The sequence below is a fragment of the Falco biarmicus genome, chromosome 20, assembly GCF_023638135.1.
Source record: "Falco biarmicus isolate bFalBia1 chromosome 20, bFalBia1.pri, whole genome shotgun sequence".
NCBI classification, from domain to species: Eukaryota; Metazoa; Chordata; class Aves; order Falconiformes; family Falconidae; genus Falco; species Falco biarmicus.
The window spans coordinates 4,997,546-5,025,375 of record NC_079307.1 but is presented as its reverse complement, the minus strand read 5'-3'; the positions used below and the strand labels follow the sequence as shown (position 1 = coordinate 5,025,375).

At 48.4% G+C, this 27,830-nt stretch overlaps 1 protein-coding gene across 2 annotated transcripts in view; it reads right to left on the bottom strand.

The window, feature by feature from the left end:
• GRIK4 (glutamate ionotropic receptor kainate type subunit 4) overlaps positions 1-27,830 on the bottom strand; it is a 206,275-nt gene that overhangs the window by 130,095 nt on the left and 48,350 nt on the right. For both annotated transcript variants that reach the window (XR_008819147.1, XM_056322866.1), the window contains exon 2: positions 4,628-4,759. Coding sequence is in view for 1 of the 2 variants with exons in the window: in XM_056322866.1 (XP_056178841.1) it covers positions 4,628-4,709 (82 nt within the window). In the remaining variant the exon portion in view is untranslated. The remainder of the gene's footprint in view (positions 1-4,627; positions 4,760-27,830) is intronic.

Below are 27,830 nucleotides of genomic sequence, written 5' to 3'. Positions count from 1 at the left end.
GAAAAGCTGCATGCATGTCTCCATTTCCACCTACTTCAGCATCCACAGTTAAGTGCCAGTGCTTTCCCACAACTCCACATGCTCTGGTGGATCCCAAGAACATTTTCTTGACATTATAAGTCCATGGTCAGAGCAGATGCAGGAGATTCACAGCCCTTCAGGTACTCTAGATTTTTGGAAACATGCCTAGAAACACGGACAGATGCCCCAGGCTGGCCCTTCTAGTGACACTCCACTGTCAGGTTAGATTCGTGGAGACTTTGACCACACATTGCTCCTCTGGTGGATGAAACCCTACGACAAGCACTGGGACAGCAGTGCAGATTGCTTCAATTATCAGCTGAGCAAGGGGTAGATGCATGTTCACTGGGTATGGGGTAAAAGAACACCAAGTTTCACCAAAGAAAATACCCTTAATGCTAGAGCTGCATCTTGCCTTTTGTATAAAGTTTGCAAAGTTGGGAGGTAGAAGGAGGGAAGGGATTTGGACAGACAGAAGCAATTACAGGAAAGAGCACTTTAAAGAGCTGCAGGGCTGAAGGAGGTCTTGCAAGGAGTTTGTCAGTAGATCGTATGTCAGCGCTACCGAGCCTACTGCTAGTTAGGGCAATGCCATGTATAAACTACAACTTTGGCTTGTGTATGAATTTTAAATGAGCTGGTAGTACACCCAATGAATCTAGCAAGAGAATACCAATTTAGGGCTCTGACGGTCGGCTCTATAAGACCAAGTAAATAACTCAGTAAATAACTCAAGTAAATTTCTTGACACTTTATTGAGCACGAGTGAACAAACAAAACCAGAATTACTTCTACTGCAGGAAACCAGAGCCAGGGGAGATGCTAGCTAAGAGCACACTGCACCAGCCATCCTCCTTGCCTGCCTCTGGGGTGGGCAGGAGGGACCTGCTGTCTGTCATGCTTTTGGTGTGGTTGGATGCAAGACAGCATGTGCAAATGTACACACCGGGCAAGCACCAACTACTGGGTTTTGCTCCCAAGCCATTTTGGTAGGACACATGCTGGCTTTTTCAAGGGCTACAGGATGTCTCGAGGCAACTCCTTGCACACCTCCTGGAGCTCTTGAAAACTTCTGAGAACGTGCCTGTTCCTGCCTGCTTCCTCATACCCCAATCACAATCCACTTTTGAGCATCTATGGAGATAACACTTCACCAAGACAGGCCAGGTGAGCTGACTGATAAACAAAAGACACTCTTAGTAAAAAGACACTATTTTGGACATGTGGGTCAGTGTTTTTCCCCACAAAGGTCTCCAGAACAATGTGAACAGGAGACTTTCTCTAGGATTGGATCACAAAGGAATACGCAGCGTTTAAGGATGAAAAAAAATGTTTGCACCGATGTTTTTTCCTGTGTATCAAGGAGAGAAATATAGAATGCCAAAGCCTACAGATTGCTCTTATGCATGCCAAAGTCATGGAGAAGGTCGCCCTGTAGCCTATATTCTGCTCACTTTTTTTGCATAGATGATGATGTTTCTAGAGCTCACTGCAATGCAACACTCACTGTTGGCCCCGTCCAGGCTAGCAAAAATTCCTGTCACTGTGCGCTCGAAGATTAAGCCATCTGCTGCCTAGAAACTCCACTGAGAAATATCAGGGCCAAGATCCACCCAAACCCCAAGAAAGCAGCAGCAGGGAAGCTCAGCGCTTAGCTTAAAAGCCAAGCCAAGTGCCCCTGACTCAGCACCACCGTGCCTCCTCCTACCCTGGAAGCCAAGTGCAGCAGGCAATAATCTCTCCTACCGACACAGTGAAGAACGCAGACGCGACACTGCCTATGTTCACCTCACTTTACTAATCATATAACTGTGCATTTGAGCGGTCCACTACCAGATGGCTTTCAGAATTATTTTAAATGTTAGCTTGCATTTTCTTTGAATATTTAAATGTACATGGCTGGTCTGTTTTCCTTCTCGATGCGGTGCATTGATTTATGTTGCTAGATACCATATTTCCCTGCCTTGCCAAAAGCATGCATTTGGGAATGATTTCAGGGCTGCTAGTAATATTTTTTTCTCTCCTTTCATTTTTTAATTTATTTTTATTAACTTTTTTTGCTGGATATATTGTTAAAATAAAACCGTGTCTTGAAGAAACAAAACCAAAACCCCAACCCCCTCCTCAGCTCTTTGCCCATCTGCTTCAGACACTATTGTCAGAGAAGTTAGCACTGTGGCCACAAGCAAAGTAAAAGCAGTAGATATGCACCAACATACCTACCAGAGCTTCCCCTCCCACAGTAAATTCTTGCTTTAGGATCACGTGTGGGCATCAGCCAGGTCCAATGTCAGGACTGCTGGTGTCCCATTCTCAGGAGGCAACTGGAGATACCTGTGACTTGACTGCAGGGTCTTTGTCTGCTTGTACATTTAATGCCATCTGACACAGAAGCCATGACCTCCAGTGCCTTTTAGAAGGATTGGCAAAGTTCCCTCCCATTCCCTCAACAGCATCACTCCTTCTTTGGAAAATTGACTTCCACGTTGCCTTTGCAGCACCCTGATACAATTTCTTCAGTCCTAGGAGGGTTTCAACATATTTGCACTGCCTTGCCCTGTGCAGGCTACAGAAATCCAGCATTTCCATCCTGGACTCGGCAGCAATGGTCTAAGCGTTAAGAACAACTGTGTCTGGAGCACCTCCACTATTTTCGCCAAGGAAAGTCAAAAGCAAAGCACTCCTAAATGCATGAGGACTTTAAAACTGGAGGGACAAGTCCAAAGGAGCACAACCTCAGTGCGAGAGAGCTGAAAGCCACTGGTGAAGCAGTCTCGGGGATGGATCTCGGCACACAGCCTAGGAGGAGATGCTTACGTCTGACCAGTATGGGTTCAGCTATTCACCATCAGGTGTCTCTGCTAAGTGCAGAGCTGTACAGCTTTATACCTGTGGGTACCAGGTGGGATATGGTGGGACCAGGATGTATGGACCATGCCTGTCTTCAGGCGTGTGAGTAATTTCTATTATGGATATGCCTTCAGGCCCCAGCAGTGTGCCAAGATCTCCTTCACCCAGCAGTGGATACCAGGTACAGAAGACAAAAATCAGTATTTGGACAGACGAAGGGAGACAGATCTTCTGCCACCACTGCGGTTGCTCATATGTCCCCCTGAACACACCAACATCCTGGGGCTTCTTCTTGCCTGCCCTCCGGGATCAGCGCTGACAGGGCCTTAGAGCAGCCACCATCAGCTCCGGTTGGGGAACCCCTGAGCGTGCACCAAGCTGAGACCTGGAAGGCATCAGCTAATCCCCCCTGGCAGCTGCCCTTGGTGCGGTGCAGCACACATTGTCATTCCCAGTCCTCGGCCAGGAGCATAAAAGCACCGTCCCACCTCTCTCAAACACCTTCCCATCCCACTCTGGTTGTGCTGTGGAGGTGGGCAACCACACCAGCTCCCGGACTGGTTTGCAGCCCAGTGCTGTTACATGCGCTGCCAGGGGAGCTGCCCTTCCTCTCTCACTCCCAAGCACCCACAGTACGTCCCCCACAGAAGGAGATGGCTGGGGTACGAGGTATAAGAAAGGATCCTTCACCATCAGCATCCTGATAACGTATCACACATCCCCAACCCCGTCTGCGGGCTCAAGTGGAGCATCTGCCGATCAACATGAAATGCAGTCTGCGGAGCTGAGACTATGCAGCACGAGTGCTCCACATGAATCACAGCTGCTGGGGATATAAAACACCCAGCCACCCTTCCCAGGCTCCTGCCAGCACAGACCCTCCCTTGCTATATATCTGAGCTGCTCCATGCTCTGCTAGCAGAGGGGAGAAGTAATTTTACTTAAGTGTCACTTGTGAAAGTTGCAAATGGGGACAGGAATAGATGAGCTGCTTATCTGCAACAAATAGTTAATAAAACCAGCTAGTAGCTCCAGAGAGAACAGTCAGGAAAAGCAGTTTCCTTTCTAAACAACTGAGCGAAGTGTCAACACTATGAAGCAAGTTTCATTACAAGGTTTCTGGATGCATGTCTTTTCCCTAATCCGCGCAGGCAGCAAGCGAAGATGATGGTGCCTCTTCCCAAACACTTTTTAATAAAGCCCAAAGGGGACTGAATGCACAGGACTTTCCTAAAAATGGAGCATTTTTGAGTTATTCATGTTCTTGTGGCAGTGCTTAAGTAGGTTCAGTTTAGGCTCAAACGCTCCTTGCTCATCAATGTGGGAACAAATAAATTTGTGACAGAAAACTATTTCCTTCTGTGTGGAGCTCAGGGGAGCATCAAGGCGGGCAGGGCACAGAGGGCAAGCTCCGTTCCTCGGTGCCTCTTTGAGGAGTGCCTTTCACTTCAAATTTATACAGACAGGGATTCCCATCAGGTAACATCACTGGCATGAAAATCAATGCAAATATGTACAGTCACCATAAACCGTATTTCATTTACAAGATGAAGGAGCAAACACTTCCAAAAGGCAGGTGGGACACCATGGCCCAGCAAGGCCTCAGCACCCCGGCATGGGAAGACACCGCACTGCAGGGAGCGCAGCTACCGCAGGCAAGGCTCCGTGTCCTTCGTCCGAGCATTTCTACACAGAGTGATCCAAACAATGAGCGAAACGATGGTTGAACACAGGTCAGAGCAAGCTTTGTACTCACCAATCCTCAGGGAATGGGGGCTGGCAGCAATCTTCATCAGCCACAGCAGAAGGAGCACCAGAGGCGCCAAGACACGGGGCATCTTCTATAAATCCTCATGGAGCCCTTTGGTGGTCTGGGCATGACATAACTCTGTGGAGAGAACACATGGCACCGTGAGCACCTCTGCTCTCGAACCAGCGACTCAGCAGGATGACACTGCTTGGGGCTTGCCAAGCACTTGGAACAAAGAGTCTATTTACCAAAGGAGGAGGAGGAGGAGGAAGCTATTTACAGACTATGAATTATTCAGGAATTGGAGTCAAACTGGGCAAAGAGCTTCTAAAAAAAAAATGGGAAAGAAACACAAGGAAAAGTCCAAATATTTCATCTTGGCATTTTTAGCATTTCCACAAAAACAAGTGGAAATCAATACTGAATCACATCTTTAATTTCTCCCCTCCCCCCCTCCTATTTTTTTTTCTTATTTTTTTTAAGTCAAAGCAGCCTGCAACTTGAACTATAATACTGATTTGTGGCTTTAGGATAGGAAAAAACATTTTCATACCAAAACATAATTTGAGGGATGGGAATCTGAGACAGAGAGTCACTTTGGCCACCAAACTAGAAACCAGTTCTTTGTACTGCTCCTGCCCCAATGACCATCACCACCTCCTTCCCTCCCTTTCGGGCACAAGAGGATTCCGGACAAGACCAAGATCAGAACCATTTTTTTTTTTTTTCTCCTCTTACACGGTAATCCCACGCCAACACACAGAGGTCTATCTTTCAACGTCAAAACACCATCAAAAGGTAGAGCAGTACATGGAGAATCCACAAACCTACCATTAGCACAGATACCGGCACTGGTTGTCCCACAGCAGACTCCCACAGCACAGTTACACAAATTTTTAACAAACACCATTTTAAGCAGCTACGCAGAATGCAGATTTTACTTTATAGGAGAAATGGTTGTCCCTCGAGTTGATAAAATTATCTCCACAGACAGCAACATCCTTAAATGCTGACTTTGAGTATTTCGTCTGTTACCTTATCTCTCCCTTCTCCGGTTTTCTGGCAAACATTCTCACACTATTCCATTTGTCTAATTCTTGGGACAAATACTGAAGTCCTGACACAGGCAAAATCTTTAATTTGCCTTTGAAGTTACTAGGAGTTTTGTTTGAGAAAGATGTAGCTTTTTACTTGCAGTTTTTCAATTAATCTATTTTTAGACTATATGTTGACCTCCTCCATCTCACCTCAGCAGGCCACAGAGGGGCTATCCCCTTTTTACAGACGGGGAAGGGATGCAGGAGAAATATTGAGAGGTGGCCATAGAAGCGAAGGCGATGCCGGGGCCGCGCAGGGAGTCGCTGCGCATCCCCACTGCCTGGGCCTTGGTCGCCCTCTGGATCGCGTCTCCCTGCAGAAGCCCCCACCAGCAGCGCTGCCTCCTGAGCCCAGTTCTCTCCGACTGAGAAAACTGAGGGGCCTCAAGCTCAAATGCCAGTCGGACGGTTGAAAAGCATCCTGCTTTCAGAAGTTGTGTGCTCAACACATTTTTAAAAAGCAGCTGCCACCAAAAAAACACCTGGAAATCATTAGCCACCTCTGAGGAGGGCTAGGGCAATTTTCTCTTTTTTTTTTTTAGTGGAAGTTACAGTAACGCCTAGGAAGGAAAAGCCCTAAGGGGTTAAGCGCATGGTAAATTGGTCACTTAGAAGCACTGGCGGCAGCAGAGACAGATTGTGGAGCAACATATCATTTGAGCACTTTGAAGCAGTTATTTCAAAACTTTCCAAGTTATTGACAAAACAGCAGGATCACGTCAAATTTACTCACACTGGTATTACAGCCCAGGCTGTGGATCCGGCGCTTGCAGCACGAGTGGCACACAGGCACGCACGCATCCCCTCCCAGCCCCCCGAGGTGGGTCCTCAAGAGGAGCTGGAGTCTGCACCATGCTCAGGGTCAGCTCCAAAGCCGCTCCAGCATCTTGTCTTCCTCCTTTAGGTCTTACTTCTTGCCCCGCCATCCTAGGCATGCTTTCAGCACAAAATACACCCGGAGCTGCCCCGGCCAGCCAGTGGCAATTAACCACCTACAGCTCAACTAGCAGAGCATCTGATTAGGACCTCAGATGTGTTTTGTCTTCTCTCTCCTCCACTGCCGCCTCCTGCCTGGCCAAGGCAGTCTAGAAGACAGTCCTAGAGCCATCGAAGGGAGAGAGGCGGAGAAAGGCTCCAAAGCATCTTGATAATGTCAAGGTGTCCAAGGCATCCTGAGACTGAGAAAACTGGCAGTTGCTCGTCCCTGCTGTCTCCCCACCACAGCCCCGCCGCAGTCTGCCAGCCACTGACATGTCACCTCCTCAGCAACTCATCAAAAGGTGTTTGTACCAGAAACCAGCAGAAACCTCCGGCGCTTTGCAGCGCACCACCATCCCTAGCAGGGTGCCTGCGCCCCCGCCTCACCTGGCTCGGTCCCCGGGAAAGGTGGGGCAAGCACTCAGGTTTGTCAGCGGTTCTCACACCAGATGAGAAGCAATAAAAGCAAGCTCACGCAGAGGTCAGAGATGCAAAAAGCGCCAGGCCTGAGAGGATGTCAGTGCTGGCTTCCCTGCCACAGCACTGTGCTGGTTCCTCTGGTAGGGACAGTGCGAGACGACAGTCTCCGGCTACACTCCCCACAGCCGCCGCCTCCAGCAGCACACACCTCTCCATGACCTTGGCCACATCTGTCTAACACCATCTAGCAGGGAGTTTTAAGATCATGTCTTTGTGCAGATAAATACAGCGATCCCACCTGCGGCAAACATTTTGTATCTGCGTCTAAAAGGGATGCGCTGGAAAAGCAGGGCAGCAGCCCAGCCGCGCCTCTGGACTCGGGCAAGGTAAGGCAGATAACCCACCGCCCCAGCCAAAGCAGCGAAGTGCCTGACTGCCATGAGGAGGATGCTGGAGCTAACGTCCCCATCGTACTCTGCCAAACTACTATGGAATCACCATGCTGAAATGGGGGGTTGTCATTTTAGACTCTGCAAAGACAAAGCGCGCAAGGGTAACCACTCCAGACAAACCACAAACAGCCGAGGTCCGGGAAAGGGCCGCGTGACTTTCAGCTCTGAGGGACAGATGTGAAGGCCACCTCTCCTGTTTGCAGTCTGGTTTGAAGAGGCGAATTACAAGATTCCCAGAGAAGCAGCTGCCTTTGCATCACCAGCTTAGAGTTAATAGGAAAGCTAAATAATAAATACAGGGCACCCGCTGTGCTCTGCTACGTGAGCGGCAGGGTTGTAATTACCTAGAACATGGAGCACAGAGGGATGCTGCCTTCACCTAACGCATTACCCACTGCTAAGAACAGCTCCCCAGTACTTTGATTTTTGAGCACAAACCCAAGGAACAGCTGTCAGCAATAGAAATACACCTTGGGGTCTGCCAAACAGCAGAACTACCCCAGCCCCTACAACCCATACCATCAACCATCTGCTTGATGAAGGTGCTTGCAAAATGCTCAGGGAGCGCAACACAAGGATGCTTCCCCACCATCACACCTGTGCCATCAAGCAGTGGGAACAGACACTGGAAATCAAGACTTAGGATGAGAAGGAAGGAAGAGAGAGAGGATTTTTCTTCTTAGCCTGATGTCAAGGTTTCTACTTTCAGAGGTATTTCATGCCTCATGCCTGTCTTCATCTCCCCAGTCCCCAAGTTCCTCCTGCCTCCTACTCTCTGAATTCAGGCACGAAAGGGTAGTAAACACAGTTCAAACCCCTTCATCGTAAAGTAATTTCTGCCCTGCTGAGCTAGCCATCTTCCCAACAGCTTTCCCTTCCTTACAGCTGCGAGGTGCACCTGTCTGTCTCACCTCCTCATGAGAAGCCATAAAACATGCTTTCTGCCCAGGTGCAGCAATAAATCATAGGTACGACTAGGGTATCGACTCCAGCGCAGCCTGAAATTCCACGCAGAGAGGGAAGGAAGGTCACATTCTTCTTTCATGCAACACAAAGCAGAAAGCCTTAAGAAAACAGAGGACAAGGACATTTAGCATCTTGCTGCACTAATTCTTGTGCATGTGAAGATGACTTACCCGACTCATCCTCACCACGGTTTGCTGGAAATAAATCAAACCAACTTACTGTACTAAAGTTTCCACCAAGAACATGTCAGCCTGTACATTTACAGCTCTTGCATTAATGGCTGCTCTTTATTGTACTGGCAGCATGCTATGATAGCAAGGGAGTCTGGTTGATTGAAAGCTGTTTATAAAGCAATCTGCTACCCCCAAAAGGAATGGGCTGGCTAGATAGGAATTTCATAGGTCCTTCAGGGTGCTACGTGAATTGCTGAATAGCTGGTGGATCATGAGCTGGCCCCTGGCTTCTCTCTGCACAGCATAAGTATGTAACTGTTATTATGTTAAGCCCTTTTTCATATTTAGCTCTGAAAATTCAAGAGAATAAAATAAATCCAGACCATACTGAATAGTTTTGAGTTCCGTCTGGAGATAAAAGTCTCTAAATACCAAGCAGAATTAGGGACAATTTGCTTCTGAGAGGAAGCAACTTGCTTCTGAAACTGCTTATACATTTTTAATGACTGTGTGAGATGGTACTCTTCTTCATTGCTATCACCACATCTTCCTGATATTTTGAGACTTTTGCAGAAAAAATTCCTAGACAGTACATCCAAACAGCAGAACAAAATGTTAAATCACAGAGTAAAACTTTCCTGAACCTGCCACACCAATAGTGAAGATATCCCTGGAACACCAGCCACCTCTCTTCTTTCCCTCTTCTTCCCTCTGCCCAGCCTGACAAGGACACTCACGAAATCCAGGTGCATTGCTATTCCTGGTCACACTTCCAAAGCTACCGCTACCCTGCAAAATCTGTTTGCCACCTGCCCTGCCACATCTGTCTTGCCACATCTGGCCCCAGCAAGCTGCAGAGGGCTGCATCCCAACGAGACGGCACAGCATCTCCAGCTGCACTGGCATTTCACTCCACCATCCTGGAAGGCAGTGCCAGGACCAGGTGTTCAAAAATCCCAGCGTGTGCTTTATCCTGATGTGACCTCCGCTTACTTCTCCTGCAAAACCCCTACGCCATCGTCTGCAAGCTCATTGAGAAACCACAAACACCCTTTAAAAATTGGCAGCAACTTCAATCTTATCCAGGCAATCGGGAGGCAGACTTTTACCCAAATGCTAGTTTGGAGGTGGCTTTGGTGTTGATGGATCTTTCTGTGCATCACCAGAAGCTTGATGAATGGTGAGAACATGCAGCTCAAGCAAAGCTAGAGTAATCCTCACAGCTGAGACAACAAATTTAACAGCTGCAGAGCAGCAAGGAATTCTGAAAAACTGTCAGGAAATATCAACAAACAACTTAACAGAGCCTTTTTCATTCTTTTGACAAGCAAAGATAGCCATTTCCTTTTGCAAAGCTTCATCTGCAGAGATGCTCACATTTAAATGGAACTGACAAGAGGGAAAGAACCTGAAAAACATTTCAACAAGTGACTGTTGCTGGGCTTGAGAAAGCGCCTGTGCGTCTCAGGGGGAGGGGAGGAACTAAATTGCAAGCCTGCCCCAGGGATACAAAGATGTAAGTTCAATTAAACTGAAAAATCACTCCATTTAAAACTACGAACAATATGTTTTCCTCTGCAAAATGCATAATTAGCATGGGTAAATCATTACCACTAGGTATTGTTGCAGTCAAAACCTCAGTAAGATTGAGAGAAGGATCAGACATTTATGAAGAGAATGAATAGCAAGAATTACAGTAGTAAAGTTTAAGAAAAAAAGGAAAGAAAATGAGATTTTGGATGGCATAAGATTTTGGATGGTATGTAAACCCTTCCCGCTGCAAGGCACTGTCTAACTCCCTATGTTCGAGGGTTAGAAGAATCACCCCTTGGGGCAAGCCTCCTTACGCTGCTTCTGGAAACAGCTAGTACTAAAAAAGGATACTTAACAATATGAAGCACAGCTCTGTTCCAGTCTAGCAATTTCTATGTTCCTATAAAAACCTATGTCTCCTTTTAGATTTCATCAGCATTAAAGAGCTTGCTTTACTTTGAGCCACCACGCCCCTCCTCTCCTCGCGTTGTTCTCGCAGTACGTGCACTGTGGCTTGCCAGGGATGAACCCATCTGAGGTGAGAGACAGACCAGTGGTATCTCTCCTCCCCAGGTGTCGAGGGGATAAAAGGACCTCCAACGGTCCACCACACCACAGCGATGGCACAGCTCCACGAGGGTCACTCAGCTGGCACCAGAGCACGTGAAGTTCAAGGGAAGGTGTTACTAGTGGTAGACACCTGCCCAGCTGATAGATAAAATGGATTTTCTTTATTTCGCCTAGCTGTGTTCTTTTATGTCTCTCTTTTTCTTTTTTTCCTCCGCCCTTCGTGACTTCCAGAAAAAGCAGCAAGAAACTTCAAGGAGAAAAGAATTCTGGAGGCAGTGAAGCAGAAGGATGAATGTATTCCTGACATTTCTCATTCCTGTGGATTATTTTCTTTAACTTTCTCTCCACAATCCTGTGTTCTCTCATCTCACCCTTCTCAATCCTCCCCAGCATTAGCAAAGCCTGATCAACTTTTCCTATCATTGCTTACAGATAAAAGCAGTATGTACCCATCCTAATTCATCATACAAGCTGCATATAGACTCAGCTATCTCTAAGTTACATTTTCCCTGGCATTATCAACCACAGACCTGTGAACACAAGGAGTTCCAGTTCCAGGCTGAGTCACAGGATGTCTTCCTTCAATTATCCACTTCTCCGCAGCCTTGTCACAGGACCCATCAGGCCCCCCAGGGCTGGTCAATACTTGAAAGCTTTATTGGCACAGGGGAATGAATTACTGTGTGAAAACCCCACCCGCCCCCTCAGTCAGGCTTACAAAAGTCACATTACAGATATCGACTTGGTAGCATTAAAACTCATTTGTTGGGGCAGCTTATTTTATTCTATGAAGGGTTTTAAGCTGGTTCTCTACTAGGAAAGTTTGCCAGTACAACCACCCTGGCAAAGCCCTTCAGGCACATAGAAGGATCCAGTTTTCGTGCTGCTGTCCCCTGTCTTTCTGCCCTGCTTCACAGGGCACGGTGAGGCACAGCGAAGCCTTCAAGCACTGCAGAACAAAGCAAGCCCTACAGCTGCTGAGAAAATAGACATCAAGGTGCGTAACATGATGGATGCACGCAGCACCACAAGCAAAACAAGCACCCCAATATATGAAAGCGCCAGGACCGTTCGGCTGGGATATGCAGTGTAACCCTGCCTCACCTCCTTCACGGAGCCCCCTGAGCTCCTGCAGCTGGGGGCTGAGATGGACGAGCTCTGGCCAGTGTCACGGTATGGCAAGGAGGATGCTGCCTTCGGCCGCCCCATCCCTCTGCCAGGAGCAGAGGCAGCAAAAGGGCAGCTTTGCCTGTGCCTCAGCCCCCTCCAGCTCACAGCCCGTCACCGAAGCTTGTAAGCAATGATTTATACCACACACAGAGTGGCTGAGCCAGGGCGATGGGGGACACACATGCAAGGGGGTTACAGGATCGGTACCCTTCCAAACCGCGCCAGCACGACCCTCCGGAGATCATCTGCCAAAAGCCTCCCTGGCTGTGACAATTCACTGGGAAAAAATAATGAAAAGAGAAAACTAAGACCATGTGGGATTTTCTCTCTCCCTGGTGCCCACAATTTATTTTTATTAACAAACAATAGCAGTTAAAAGCACTGCGGTCTCACACAGCTATGGCTGCTCTACCCACTTCAGACACTCTTAATTGGCTTTAAGCTGCTATCTTAAAGGAAAAATCACGACAAGCCCTGGGAAGGGGAGTGCCTGTAGGTGGAAAGGGAAAGGCAGGTTTTCCTCCAGCTGAGAAGGACAGCGAGCTGCCATTAAACAGGGGAGCCTGGTCTGCACCGGCACCGCTCCTCTGGTCTAAGAGCTGCATGGCATGACATCACCTCAATCTTTTAATCATTTTAAGCACACTGGTTACGGTAATTATAAGGTTTAGGGCTTTTTACCTTCGATACAAGTTTCTGGACAGGTTTGATTCCAAATCACCTAAAAAAGGAGGAAGACAAGCTTTGTTTGCCTGCCCATACCTGGCACTCACAAAATCCTCTGTGCACAGCCTTGCACCAGCCATTTCTCCCACATAAAGAGGCCAGGGCTCCCGTATCAAACATGATGCTACATTTACTCAGCAGAAGACTCCTATCCATTCTGCAGGTCATCGCTTCCCTTAAACCACCTCTGGTGCGGGAGAGCGTGGCTGGCACGCACTGCATACAGCATGCGGCCAGGTACAAGCCAGTATTTTCAGAAGGGGAAATACAAACGGATCTCTCCAGATGAGGTGGCATGGGGAAACTCCTAGGCAAGCAGAATCTGTTGCTCAACGTGTCTCTTCTTGAAGAGAGACCTGTGGGACCCTGAATAAATAAAAAACAGTCAGAGCCTTGGATTCATAAAAAGCTTAACCAGGAAGGAGAAAAAGCCTTTAAACCAACAATTGTTTTACATTAAGAAATGGAGGAAAATCGAGGTTTGAAATTTCAGTTTTGTTCCAACAAAGAACAAAGCCAACACAAACATGTGAACCAGAGACAAGCCACTGTATGAAATCAGGAACGTCAGCTCTTCTGCAGAAAATACCCCTCAGCAGCCCCAGCCAAATACCACTGTCCTACAGCAAACGTGGAAACACAAAGCAAAGAAGTTCCTGTCACTGGAGGAGCCCCAAGTCAAACCGTTCCTTCAAAGCAGGAGGCAGGACACAAGCTCAGCCCAAGCACTGCTTTCTTGTGGGCTGTGGGTATGGGGGTGAGAAGAATCAAGAGCAAAATCAGACCGAAGAGTCAGAGCAAGTGCAAAAGCAACCCTGGCGCCACTTCCCACTGTGCCACCGACTGCCTCCCCGGTTTGAGGCACGTCAGCCTCTGCCCAGCTCTACCAAGGTCAAACACTCACCCTTACGGGGGCAGCCGGAGACACAGGCTTCGTCTAGCAAACGGCCAGAGACCACCAGGCAGCCTGGCAGGAGCAGGGCAAGCCAGGCATCTACATTTTCCTGGTGCTGTGCCGGGAAAGGACACATACACACCACGCAATTGTAGCAATACTGTTATTTTTCCCCGGGCAGTGTTAGTTCCTGGATGGCATTAAACCTTCAGTTCTTCAAATTGCTTGACTTCTCACTAAGCCGTGCTGCGAGTGCACACACTGGAAGGAAAAACCAATCACCAGGACCCCAGCTTTATATATAACGTGCCAAGGACTGTGTTCAGAACGAACTGCATTAAGAAAACCTTTCCATGAGACCTCCTTACACTCAGCGTACACTCTTTCACCGCAGAAAACTGAGCTGCTCAGAAAACCATTTTCCGCCCCTCAAAACCGATGATTTCTCCAGTTCTGCCACACTTTTTCACAGTTCTGTTTTGATAAGTACATACACTTCTGGAAATCTGCTTTCAGCCGTTTGGCTCGCAACAACTGAACCTTCTTGAAGACACACGGTCTTTCAAAATACCAACTTTTTTTTTGAAGGAGATCTTCAGGTTTTGGGTGGTTTCCCCCCCTCCCCCAAGACTGATATCTTCCCACAACATTTCCTTTTATCAAAAATGCTTTGATGGAAAATTTTCAGCTTGCTCAGAAGAAAAGAAGTGCAACCAGCACTAACCCCTATTTGCTGTTAGTGAAGAATTACTGCTACCACCGAGCCTTTTTACACATGAGGGAAGTTCTAAAATATGAATCGGATCTGTGAACATATCAGAAGTCTAGGGGGAGAAAAAGCTCTTAAATGCATCAACCTGATCTCTGGGCTACAGAAAGAAGATTAATCTATTTATTTCACTTACAGTCTCTGGCAGATTCAAGGGGGGAAAGAAAGGAAAACAAAGAAGCCTCTACCAAATCAACCTGCAAGAAGTGGTTTATGGCCAAAAAGCTAGGTTTGCTCCTTTTTATAGCTGCCAACACTGTAAGTGAAATAAATAGATTAATCTGCCATCTATCACCCGAAGAACGTTTTGATACATACAAGCTCAAAAAGCCTGTACCTTGAGGCTAGGAGGAGGTAATCCGTGAATGGCTGAAGATGATGTTTGTATGACCTATTTTTTATATTTTAATGGATCAAGCATTTTTGGGTGTGCCTTTGGAAGATGTTAAGCATATGCACTTGAAAGGAGGTGGGAAAGAGAACTGATGCCAAGCTAAGAATATGCCCAAGAAAGCACAGGGGTGATAGGCATGAGAGCAGACAGAGGAGGAGTAGAGGAGAAGAATCTGCACAAGACAGCAAAGAAACCTCCAAAACTTAAGGTACCCAAGGAAAACACAGGAGTTAGGAGATACACATACACACAGCAGCAGAACTGCACACCATGAACAGATGCAAAAGGGAGCTGCTAAAGTAGTGGAGCGGCTTGTAGCAATAAATAGTCTTCCACAGGAAAGCAGAACCGAAGTCCAAACTGGTAAGTGATGTTGCATTTAAAAGCCACCAATTTGCATGACAGAAGCTTTTAACCCTGCTTGTACCATAAGTGACCAAAAAAAAAAAAAAAAAAAAAAAAAAGGACATAAAAAATTAAAAAATTCAAACCAGAAACCTGTGTGTTTGATTAACAGTTTAACACCAAAATGCATCCAACCAGAGGTGCAGTGCTACCGTGTTACCAAGATGGAACATCTGAGTCCCAGAGGGATGGAGGAGAACAGGCAGCTCTGGCATCTTCCCCCAGCCCGTTGCAGCAACGTGCCAAACCCCACACCAAGCAGCAGCAGAGCCAGGCAGCCCCGGCCACATGAGAAATACCACCCAGGCAAGTGCAAGCGTACAGTGCTGGGGGGCCGGCAGAATTTGCTAACCTCCCTCACTGGGTCACTGCAGAGGATCTGAGCCTGAGGGACCAGGCTTTTCTTTTAATCCAACAGAGATTTTTAAAAAGAGCTCACTGGGAAATGAGCCCTCACCTTCCCGGCTCGGCAGGAGGAGCAGTGATGGCGAAAGGACAGAAGAGAGGCAATGTTTGCTGACAAAAGAAAATTTCTTGTTAGGCTTGTCGATACATTACTGGGCGAAAGACCAGAGAAATCTTCACACACATATCCTTGGCAAAAAGCTGCTCAGCTTTTCCCCTCATGACAGCACAGAAAATTCAGTAAAAGACATGACTTCTCTCCACAGGCTTGGCTCTGGCATCGCTCAGCTTCTCACCATCCTCTTCTCTGTCTCATGGCCTTTAATGTATTTATTCTAAGGCTTGGAGAGTCTTTTGCGTAACGGGGAATACAGGCACAGAGCAGCTTGCCTGATGATACAAATAGTGCTTTTGAACAAAGCACCACTCAAGTTTCATAAGTCTCAGGATAACTGCTCTACGTCTGGCTTATCCTTTGTTTCTCAAATATCTGGCCACTCTGCTTCAGACACAGCCGTAAAGTACACAGTTCCAGGACAGCTCGAGACTTCACATATGGCTTTGCCCAAGTTATTTACCGTTTCTCCCTTTAGCAAGCCAAATGCCGTCAGCCCTCTCACCTGCGGAGACCTTGCCCAGACAGAGTCACTCCTGCAAGAGATCTAAGCTCTTCTACACTAAAGCCAGCAGACATCTTTCAAAGTGCTGATGGGACTCGCATCCCAAATTGCCATGAAAACCAGCCTTAGGAAAGGCCTGAGCAAAATTGCACACAGCAAAGAATTTCACCGTTGAGTCAGATGGAGCCTGCATTTTACCATCACTGTGAAGAGTTGAGCACGGGATAAATCTCACAGCCACTTAAGGGGCTTTTACTCCATTCTTACCTGAGCACAATAATTCCCTTCTTATCTGCAGCGTGATACCAGCCAAAGAATGACCCCACAGCTCCAGACTCTATCCAGGGGTTCAATGTGCAGCAGGCAAAGATCACTTGGCTCCATTAACAAAGCATAACAGACAGGCCCACAAAGGTGAAGGTCATTGACTTTAGTGTGAAAACTAAATTTTTTCACAGAACAAATTCATCCTGACCACCTTGCCTTTGTGCTGCTCCAAGTTAGCTATAATCAGGCTGCCTATGCTCCTGACTTAGCAGCATTCTCAAAACTGCTCCCAGAGCACTCGTCCTCATCAGTGATAACCAATTTCCAAACCGAGCAAGGAACAACGCTTTCCAGAGATGGCTTTTCCATTGTTTTCATCGCTGGCTTAACATCAATTCCAGTTAAATGAGGAAAGTACAAAGGGACTAAGTTATGCCCATGCTGAGCACTCTGAAAACCCTGCTCACATCATTCTCTTGCAGCTATAAGCATAAATTGTCCTCATTAACCAGCCTTAGCTGAACTTTAATGTTTGCATCTTGACCTATAATCCATCCTAAATCCAGCACCATATTCTAATGCAGCTATTATCTTTAAGCCCAAATTCACAGCCTGTCTGGCCACACGAGCCAACAGGACTCAGGCACCTGACATCCTGAAATTGTTCCTTCTGATCCAGGTGCTTCTGGTTCGGTCGCAATACCAAAGAAAGCGAGGTTTACACAGCTGTCTTTTCAATATCCATTGAATCCATAATCAACCTGGAACATGATTGCCAGTTTCCAAGCAAATTTCATGGGGATGCAGACTCACAAAACTAACCGTTTCTATGAGTTTGATGAAATAATAGTCTAGTAGAGGAGAGAAAGATTTTTCCACAGAGGGAAGGACTGCAAGTTTGGCTCAACTCCCATTAGGCACCAAGGAATCCACAAGGGAAAGACATTACACATGCTCCAAATACAGGGAAAATCATCAATTAGAGCTTCCTGAACTCAGCCACGAGGCATAAACCGTATGCCAGGCTGCCTCAACTCCCAGCTCTCAGCAGCCACTTGGGTTTCTCCCCCCACCCTCTGGGATTCACTTCAGCTGGGATACACTCCAAGCAGAGGAAGTTTTGAGTGGTTGTGATTCAGCACAACTCATTTTGAACCAGTTTTGAGCCCAGCAGGCTTCCAGCTATTCCAGCTGCCCAGTAGCCATCAGCCCAGCTGATTGTTGCTAACGGCCATCAAATGGCAGCCTGGCAGCCTCTGCATCTTCTCCTGCCCCCGAAAGAAAAGCTATTAATGCTAAACTCCACATTACTCCTTTACAAAAGTAGCTTAGATACTGCTGGAGGGAGAGGGACAAACACCCAGAGGGACAGGTAACCCTGAGCATTTTGAAGGTGAAGGAAGGGGGTCACTCGTCAGACCTCCAGCCTGAGCTCCCCATCCCCCCCACGGAGCCCCTCCACCTCTCAGCCTGCTTTGCCAGAAGTTAAATCACTAACATCAGGGGGTCATTCTCTCTCTGCCACCCCCAACAAATGCTGTTGCTGAAGCAACAAATCCTCAAAGAGTGCAGTGAGACAGTGACCCCAGTGTGCAGATGCCGTTATTAACAGAACAAGGACAGCCTGGTGCGTGCAAATAGACCCTTAAATTAAAAATAAAACCATCTGCCACCACCTCAGTTGCTTCCTGCTATAAGAATAGTCCCTGCCCTGAAGACATGCCGCTTCGGAAGCTGTCTGCATCCACCACTCCACCCTCTGCCCTCACACAGCTATTCTGCCAAAGCAGCTCTTCTGCTGAGGTGATGCGCATCTGGCAAAGGCTCTTTCACACCTGGATTTCAGCCACTGATGTGGACATCGTCTGTGGGGGCCCACGGGGTTCACAAGGGACTCTGATTTCACCCAGTGACGCTAAGCGCATGTCGGGACAAGCACCTGGAGAGCACAGGAGATGCGATGCGGGAGGAAGCGGGTCAGATACTGACACAACAAGGCAGACATGGGTAACCACACAGCCCAAACTTCTGCAGCAGCACCATGCAGGAGCCCGGCCAAGTGCACAGCACAAACCCTTTTTCCTTCAAGAGCTGCTTTAGAGAGGAAACGCAGCAAAGAATGATCAGTACAGAAAACCTTTGACAAGCCAAGGAGAGAAAAACCAAACCAAACCAAAAAAAAAAAACCCACATTCCCGGCAATAAACAGTGCATAACTTCCTATTACTGAAGGGCTGGGATAACTCTGGCCCCTGAACAGCCTCAGATATGCCACCGTACGGGACCTCACTGACAGCACTCCCAGGGCGCTGCTCACGAAGGGCTGAACAAATGCAACACCCCTTCAGACCAGGCTTCTCTCTGAAATTCTTTTTCCCTCCCTCCTTCGCAAGTGGGCTGTACGACTCTGCAGTCGCTCAAGCCTCCTAAAAACGGCGTCCATTTCTTTAGACAGCTGGTGTGGACGTTTATCCCAACGGCTCCCTCTTTGGGACTGTTCCACCCCTGAGCTGTGCAAACTCAATGGCTCCCCAAACTCTGCAGATGGCTCAGGGCAGGCTGCTGCGGACGGGGCAGCTCACCCGCCTGCTCTGCCTGGTGCAGCCAGGGAGATGCCAGCCTGTCCTTTCTGCCCTGGCTCCTACCTGCAACTCAGCGTCCCACTTCTCCCATCCCCATAGCTACACCAGTGCTGCCTCTTTGCCAGTTATCTGCCAAAACCCCATCCCCACAGGCAGGAGAAAGGAGCACCTGCCCTCTGCTGCTATATAACCCATTCCCTGGAAAAGGATCCCATTGCTGTCCCCGTCTCATTCATTTATCGAAGCTGGTTATGTTTTTCCCACTCCTTTGCTATAAACCTCCTTGGCTGCGTTTATCCTCAGAGCACCTCTACAGAGGAGAGCGGTGCTGTTACCCAGCGTACGGGCTGGCTCGCCTGAGGGGACACGGCGGGTCTCTGGCAGGGCACACGCAGCCCCCACACAGCCAAATCAGCATCAGGACCGCTTGCACCATCGGAAGGGGTGGTGAGAGCAGACATAGCAAGGAAAGGCATCCTGAAGTTTAATGGGAAATACCTGGTGCTACACAACCCTTGGGCTGTAGCAAATCAGGCAAGACTCCCAGTTCCATTGAAACCCTGCCATCTCCGACTGCCGTTTCCCCCCCAGCCCGCGAGAGTGGTACATATTTGCAGGAGTGAGAGCAGCTCTGGGCAGCAATGTGAAATCTCTGTCTTTTGGGGCATTTTAACCTTGGCCCCTTTGTTCAGCCAAAACCATTCCTCACTGTAAACTCTGCCAGGCTTGACCACCCTCCTCCGTTCAGCAGGGAGCAGCCCTGCACGCAGGCAGGGCTCAGCTGTGAGACCCATGGCTGGGGGCACAGTCCTGCCCCCCCACTGCCCACACCTTCCTGCAACGCCATCGGGCCACCCTCCCGCAGAGGCACATATGGAGGTAAAGGAGATATGCAGAACGGCGTGTCGGGGGAGAGGAGGAGCTGGAAACACTGAGTATTCAGAGCTGGAAAAGGTCACATTTCTGCCTAAAAATGAGCAGGCGCTGGAGAGGAGAGAAGAGCATCCAAGTCACAGGGAAAGAGTGGATGGTCTCCAGATACTTGAATTTATGTCAACCTGGAGACTAGACAAAGAGCCATTAACTCCTGGGCTGTCCAAGCAAGAGCTGGATGAGTGACAACTTTAGCATTACGACTTCAATGGACCATCTCCCCTGGGTGCCAGGGAGAAGATTCTCTTTCTGGCTCTACTTTCCAAAATGCCAAGAGAGATCCAAATCAACCACAGGCTGCCATCCTCACGTTAACGGCCAGGAGCCCTCTTCATCCTATGTGCCTTGTGAAGGCTGATAAAGAGAGCTGCCTGGCAGCACTGAAGACTCTGCTCTTCCTTCACCCGCCTGCTCGCAACTCCCTGGCCTTCTCTTATGAGACTGACTGCCACTCATGCAGGAATTGGTCTCTGGGGAGGATGGGGGGCATAGGATTTTCAAATCCCTCTTTTGGAGCTGACAGCAGCCTTTCAGCCCAACAACAGCTCAAAATGCTTGTGAAGAGAGATCTTTTTATGAGAGCTCACCCCCCTCGAAATCTTTCCAAGCTCCTTTTCTTAGGCACTTTGAAATAATTAAAGTCTTCCATCAAATTATACTGAAGATCTCTATGAAAAGCCTTTAATTTCCATTCGCTTAATGTAACTCCATCCACCAGATGAACTCTGTGGGGGGCTTTTTTGTTTTGGGTTTTTCTTTTTCCATCTCTTTTTTTTTAATTTTTTTTTTCCTCCCCTCCTAAAATATCATGCTGGGAAACTTTAATTTGATTTTACCCTGACTAGAATTTTGGGCTGTGCCACATCCTGCCAGCCGATCACAGCTGCAGTGGCAATCTCAAGCTCTCTTTAACTTCGATGCGTCGCATTTAATCAGCTCATGGTCGGCAGCAGCAATCTCTGCGTGTACGGCAGGCATGTGTGTAAAGCCTCCAAGTCAGCAAGAAACCTAAAGAGCACCAGAGTCTCCCCGATCCATTACTCCCTCCTGCAGGCACGCTGACATACCAAAAAGTGGTCCAGCAAATGTAGGTTTACAGCAGAGAAGGGAAGGTTTTATATTTTATCTAAATGGCCAAGTTGACCTTTAGCTCACAAAATAAACGACAGGGATTTTCCACAGGGCAGAAATAGCTCTTTCCACCCCAGCGGAAACTGATAAACTCCTTACTGAACAAGAAGTTTCCCAAAAGAGAGGCAATATCCCCTCCCGAATAACTATCGGCAGACGCTGGACAAACTGTGACTTCGTGGCACAGCTCTGCATGAAGCCGCAGCAGCCACCGCAGTCAGAGGCAGCTCAGGATGCCACCAGGGAAGCGCAAACGTGCCGAGGGCTTCCTCGCGCGTGCCACAGCCTGCAGCTGCAACTGAAGGAACCGAGCCCAAGCACAAATCCCGAACAAATTTGCATTCCCCTGTCACTCCCGCTGTAGCAGTTTAGTCACTTCAAAGCCTATTTGCCTTTACACAAATGCAAGAGAGTCTGCTCCCCAAACTGTTCGGGCCATCTGTGCGCTGCACGTTAGCATCTCCGAGGGTGAGCTCGCCGGCGCGAGCACAGGGAGCCGGGAGTGCAAAGGAGGGATGCAGAGCCCGCTCTCTCCCACACGCCGCTGGCTCCGCGCTCCGAGGCAGCCACCTACACAGCCTGGGCTCTCCGCGGCGGTGGCAGACTGCCTGCGCAGCCGAGAGACGCAACTCTTCCCTGGGGCGAGGAAGATGCTGAGGGAGCCAGGCCAACACCTTTGAATTGCACCAGGCAACCGAGGGGGAGCCAAGGAAGAGACCAGGAGGGGCTGCTCCCGGAGAGGGGGGCTCTGCCAGGCAGGGTGGCACGTGCTCCTGGAGTTCCCCCGATTTTTGTGGCTTTCTGCAGGGTCCCGCTCCCACTGGTGCTGACCCACCCCTCCTTGTCAGGTACCCGGCTGCCTCATGGCCCAGCACACCCCCCTGGCACCAGGGTGGCAGCAGCGGTCTTACGTAAAGTTGAGAAACCACGGCTCAAATCATACCAAGCGAGATGCCCACGGCCAAGCTGCACAGCACGCAGCGGAGGAGAGGACCGAGGGAACCACATGCAGCCTGGAGGATGAGAAAAATGCCCACAGTTAACACGTGTGCCTGAGTGAGGGTGGCACAGCGCTAGCTGCAGCCAGAGAGCAAGCGCCAGGTACACGCTTGGCAGATATCTGAGTTGGTGAGAAATGGCTTACCAGGATCCATGTAGGTGGGGAGAAAAAAAAGAAAAAAAGAGAAAAAAAAGACGGGGGGGGGGGGGGGGGGGGGGGGGACCACACACAAGCTGCGAGAAACAGGCTTCAACTGCTAATAGCTGAGAGCCACAGGGCAGCAAACAAAGAAAAGGCAGAGGGACACAAAGCTGCTCTGCGCCCTAGGAGAGTGAACAGAGAGAGGGAGAGAAAAAGGAACACAGCTGCATTTCAGGAGCAGCCAGTGTGTTGGACTCCCTCACTGGTAATAATTCAACCCTTCAACGTGGTTTGACCATGCTAACCTGAGGATTATATCCCAGATTACCTCAGAGCCAGAAATAAGAAGAGAGATGCCTGTGTACCTGCAGTCACTTCCTAGCAAAGAATGGGACCAGACAGCACTGCACGCAGGGATGTGACCCTGCAGGGAGCACAGGGCCATCTCCCAAAACAGCCACAGGGCTCACTCTTTCCCAGGGCTTTTCAGAATGCTGCAGAAGCTCTTACATTCTCCAAAAAAAAGCCCTAAAAAAATTTGTGACACCTCTGCCCAGGCTTTTTGAGCTATTTATGAGAGTTAAAGCACTGGCATGGTATTCACAGCAGCTGCTCAGCAGAAGGAAGATGATGATGATGATGAACTTGTGTTTGATTTTGTCATTGTAAGCACACAGCAGATGCTGGGAGATAGGGTTAAGGGCGCTTTATGGGGTCTCACAGAAGCCAGCCAACAAGCAAGCAAGTATGCATGAACACGATGTATAAGCTTGCTGACCTTCCAAAACAGCATGGCTTGACTTTACTAATCAAAGTACCAGCAATGTCCAAGAGCTGGAAAAGGCAATGGCTCCTATGAGGCAAAGCATGACACTGTTTCAGGACACCAAGATTCATCCCCAGTTCTGCTGCTTGGCTAAACTACTTTCTCTCTTAATGCATTAATTTTACCATCTGTACGAAGTGAGAATAATGTTGCAGACCTCCTTCAGTGAAGGGCTTTGAGGTCTCAGGAAGAAGAGTGTTCTGCAAGACTTACATATCATCATTAACTCTGGCCAGGAATAACCCGGAGCCTGGAAACCTGGAGCACCATTTTTCCAGCTGCATTTGGAATGCGTTTTCCTCCCTCCAACCCCACTAAACTCGCACCCTGATCCTCTGCCTAGCTGGACTTTGTCATTTATTTGAGCTACAGCAGCACTCTAAAGGAAATCATCGAGGCTCCAGATAAAATCCTTGTCCTCAAATACTATGCTCCTGTCATCCAAACCAAGACAAGCCTTGCTCCGCACAGATTAACAAAGCCAGGAAAGGACCCTGAAACAGAGCCCAGCCCTCACAAGGCAGTGCTCTGCTCACTAGAAGATGCTGCTGTTAACATTCTGCACCCTTAGTTTTCAGCCAGTGCTCACAGAAAAGAGTAATATTCAGTAAAATGAGAATATAACATCTTTTAACAACATCCTCCACTGAATTTCAGAGGGATTTTTGTCCTGTGGCACAGCCAGCTCAGCCACTTCTATTCCCCTCCACAGTGGGACAGGACATATGGAAGTCACTCCAATAGTTCAGCGTAAACACAAACCAAATGGGTTATGCGAGGCAACTTTCTTCTATAGAGACACTCCTCTCACATTAAACAAAAGCAGTTGCCAGTGATTTACCAGTTCAAGCTATTCTAATAATTCTCCCACTGACAGCTCAGGACAGGCAACACAGCACTGGTATCGTCAGGTCACTGTTCTGCCTCAGAGCATCGTCCAGAACAGTGCTGGGATGAAGGTAATTAACGATGTGGTAACTAATCTGTTTAGTCATCCACTGTGTCTACAATTCATTTCTGTCATGTGTAAATAAGAGTATCAAAGCTCAGCAGTAACGGCTGTCAAGTAGCATGCTATCCCACAGCAGATTTGCTGGGGCTTAGAGAGGAGTCTAAGCAGCCCTCTCTAAACAGCCGTGTCCAAAAAAACCTGGTACTTGCCACCAGCAAGAGTCAGAAGGCAACAGATACAAGGACCCCTTCTCAGAGCAACTTCACACACTGCTCCTCCTCACAACCCCTCGGTACGTTCATCCATCCTCACTTCACGCAAGGGAAAACTGAGACCCAAAGAGACCAAACAATTTGTCCAGGATCACAAAGGCAGCCGATGGTTGATAGGACATTGAACTGAGATCACTGGGGCCCACTGCAAGCCCTGAAACAGCCCATCCTCCCACTAAAACCAACAAAAACCACTACAGACAAGATTTCGTGAAATATAGCTAGCAAACTTCTTTCAGTTTTGGAATTCCCAGTGTTTGGACTTTGTAAGTGTCCAAGAGGTCCAAGGAAAACAAGAAATAAAAAAAAAAAATCAAAGCATTGTCAGTGCATTCAGACATGATTTGGGTCTGGCAGTACCTGATCCACCTGCCGAGAAGGCAGGTTTGGGCAAGTACAAAGAGAATCTAGCCTCACCTGCATGCTCTAGATGCTGCTCTAGATGCCCCATCAAAACGCGACCCGGATTTCGGCACGCTCACGGGGAAGAGGCATGAGTTTCATGGTTTCATTCCCACTTCTGGCTCCGTATGGAACCGGAAGGGACAAAAATCACAGCTCAACAGTCTGCGGGGGAATCCACTCCCCAAGGAAATCCGCTGCTAGAAATAACAGATGCTTCTCCAAGGGTTCCCAGCGCAGTTTGGTAGACCCAAGGGGCGGACGTTCTTAGACTATCAGCCAGGGAAATTTTGGCAGTGCCTCTAAAATTGCCTCATGGAGTTTTCAGGGTTCACCCATCAGCAATGTCTGACACAGCAACTGAGATTAAAACTGTGTGGGTGGGTACATGTTTGTGCCTGCTAGTGAGCTTGTAAAAGATAACACACACAGCGTGATAGCTTGGTCTATTGAATTGGGACTCCAGAAATCCATTTTTAGCGCTGCAACTGCCCTGTTCACTTATCCTGAAATAACTCACTGTCTCTTCTTCCCACTGTTTCCCCTTCTATAAAACGGGAAGTATTCCCTACTAGGTCTTCTTGCTTCGGTACTGCATGGATCTACCCAAATGAGCTTCAAAAGCACCATTAAACCATACACTTCCCTGGAAGTCCCAACATGGATTCAAAGGTTGCTTCTAAAGACTCCTTACCCGCCACGTGGAGAGAAGGTGCCTTCAGCTCCTTCCCAGAGCACTCAGCAACATATGCATATGCTGACAAGGTCATGCCTGCCTTTGTAAGGAGATTTGGGAGCTAGAGCTGAGCAGCGCCACAGAAAAATAGAGTATCACAATTAAAAAAAGAGTAAGCTTCTCATATACACACACACATATACACAGAGCTCAGCTTCAAGGTGGAAAACTTATTTGTTTGCAGAAGATAAGCTTGTAGAAGCTGGATTCAACAAGAGGCAAGGCACGCCAGCCTTGCTCCAGCAAAACACCTGGGCACACGTTCGCCATCAGAAAGCTCACTTCTGTGCCTAGCTTTTGGGCTCAGGTGACTCTTACTTCGAAAGGCAGATACCCAAGCATTTTCCTGGGTGGGAATCACAGGGCTTGACACCAAAACACACCACAACCCCAACACTAGATTGACTTCAGCCTGCACAGGTCTTTGCAGCACACAGGCAGAAGCCTTGAGAACAGCCAAAAATGCCCTGAGAAGTTACTGGTCTCCTGAGACTAAATTCAGATGCCCTCTTCTTCCCTGTCCACCTCTACTTCTATCACCATTTTATTGTGAACATTTGTGGTTTAATTTCTGCCGCTCCCCACCTTTTTGTCTTTTCCAACCCCACTAAAACCTGGCAGGTTTTAAACACCCTGTGTATCTTGATGAGAAGAGGGCTGGAACGACTCCTTTGGGGACAATGGATTAGATTCTCCTGCAGTGTGCCTACAAAGTCAAAACCAAATTCTTCCTTTTTATAGGAATTCATTCAAAGCCTATTGATCTGAGCCTTCATCCTGGTCTTAACAGTCTCTGAGTTTGAGCTGTTTTGATCAAGGTTTCTAAAATGACATTCAGCTCTGTGCCCATACCTGCTCAGCCAACCAGCCCAGTCCCCTTTGCCCGCTCCTTGCCCCAGTGCCATTTCCCACACGCTGTGCCCGACTCCGTGACAAATAAACCACGCGGCGCTCCATCTCCCCGCACGCCCCCCTCCCCAGATTTGTACCTTTTCTCCCCACCACCACCACTGCACTCCGCTTTTCTACAAGGGATGAGATTGCTCGTGACGCAGGTGGGGTTCCACAGACACTGCAGAAGGTGGGTTACGGAGGCTGCAATCACTCGCTGGGAGTCATTACGAGCAATTACTAAGCTGAACCTAGAGACTCCTTATTACCCGAGTTACTGTTCTGGAAGCAGCTTTTGCAGTCAGCTAAAGAGGTCGTACATGAGGACTCACGCTTATAGATTATGACAGTTTAGATTTACTCTGCGCTACTGCATCAAGGTGTGAAAGAAACTCCTGTATGTGAATAGTTGTAAGAGCCGTCACTTACGGCTCCTGCCTGACCATTCCAGCACACTTGAACTGCTGCTGCGGTCATCAGATCATCCCATCTGATCTCAAGATCACTGAGCAATGCCATCAGCAATCTTCACAGGTTTTTGAGAGCTGGCAGCCAGGGCAGCACAACTCCAGCACTTCCAGAGCAGAGAAGGATGGCCACCAACTGCACCAAAGGAAGCGGGGAGGGAAATCTTTGACCATGAGCAGCTGAGCAATTCAGAACCTTACATCTCCTCTTTTAAAATTATTTCCCTTATAGGAAATAATAATTAACTTAAAGGACATAGATGATACCCAAGCCTCAGCAGCTCCTGCAACATCTCCTGGAGTTTCCTGCACCATTTCTACAGTCCACTGTAACCCAGCCTCAGCCAGTTACCCCTTGATCCTGTTCCCAGATCCAGCAAGTTTTGCTTAGGCCACATCAGGTTGCACAGCAGATATGCTGCCCAAACTATGAACGTATAACCCTCCCTCTTCACGTGCCTCTCTAGCACCCTGCAAGCTGCAGATAAGCAAGGACACAGCCCTACGACCCCAGAAAAACTGGGAACTGAGCACAAGAGGAGAGGCAGGCAGGCAGACAGACAGATATGCAACAGCGAGCACAAGGCAGCAGTGAGATCACCAAGATGACTGGGCGAAGCAATAGCCCCAGATTTATATCCAGGTTCGAATGTCTGCTGGAGCAGAAGGTCAGGGGAACAACCCTGCCTGCCAGAGAAGAGCAGCAGTAAATCCTGCCTCCTACCACAGCTGGCCTGGAAGTTACAGAAGAAGGATAAAACTGTTCTATTACACAATCCTAAAAGATGACATGGGGGGTTTTGGTAGCATTGCTCTAAATCTTAGATCTTTCTATATGGGACTACTGAAATCTGTAGCTGTATCTTTTGGGCTGCGTTACTAATGGAAGATTAATTAGACCGAAATGAGGAAGCCATTTGAGATACAGCCAAGCCACAGCAGGTTGAGATCATACCGGCAGCCACAGGACACTGCTCCTAAGGCAGCGAGACAGAGGCAGATCGGGTGGAATGTGCCATCAAGAAGCTCGAGGGCC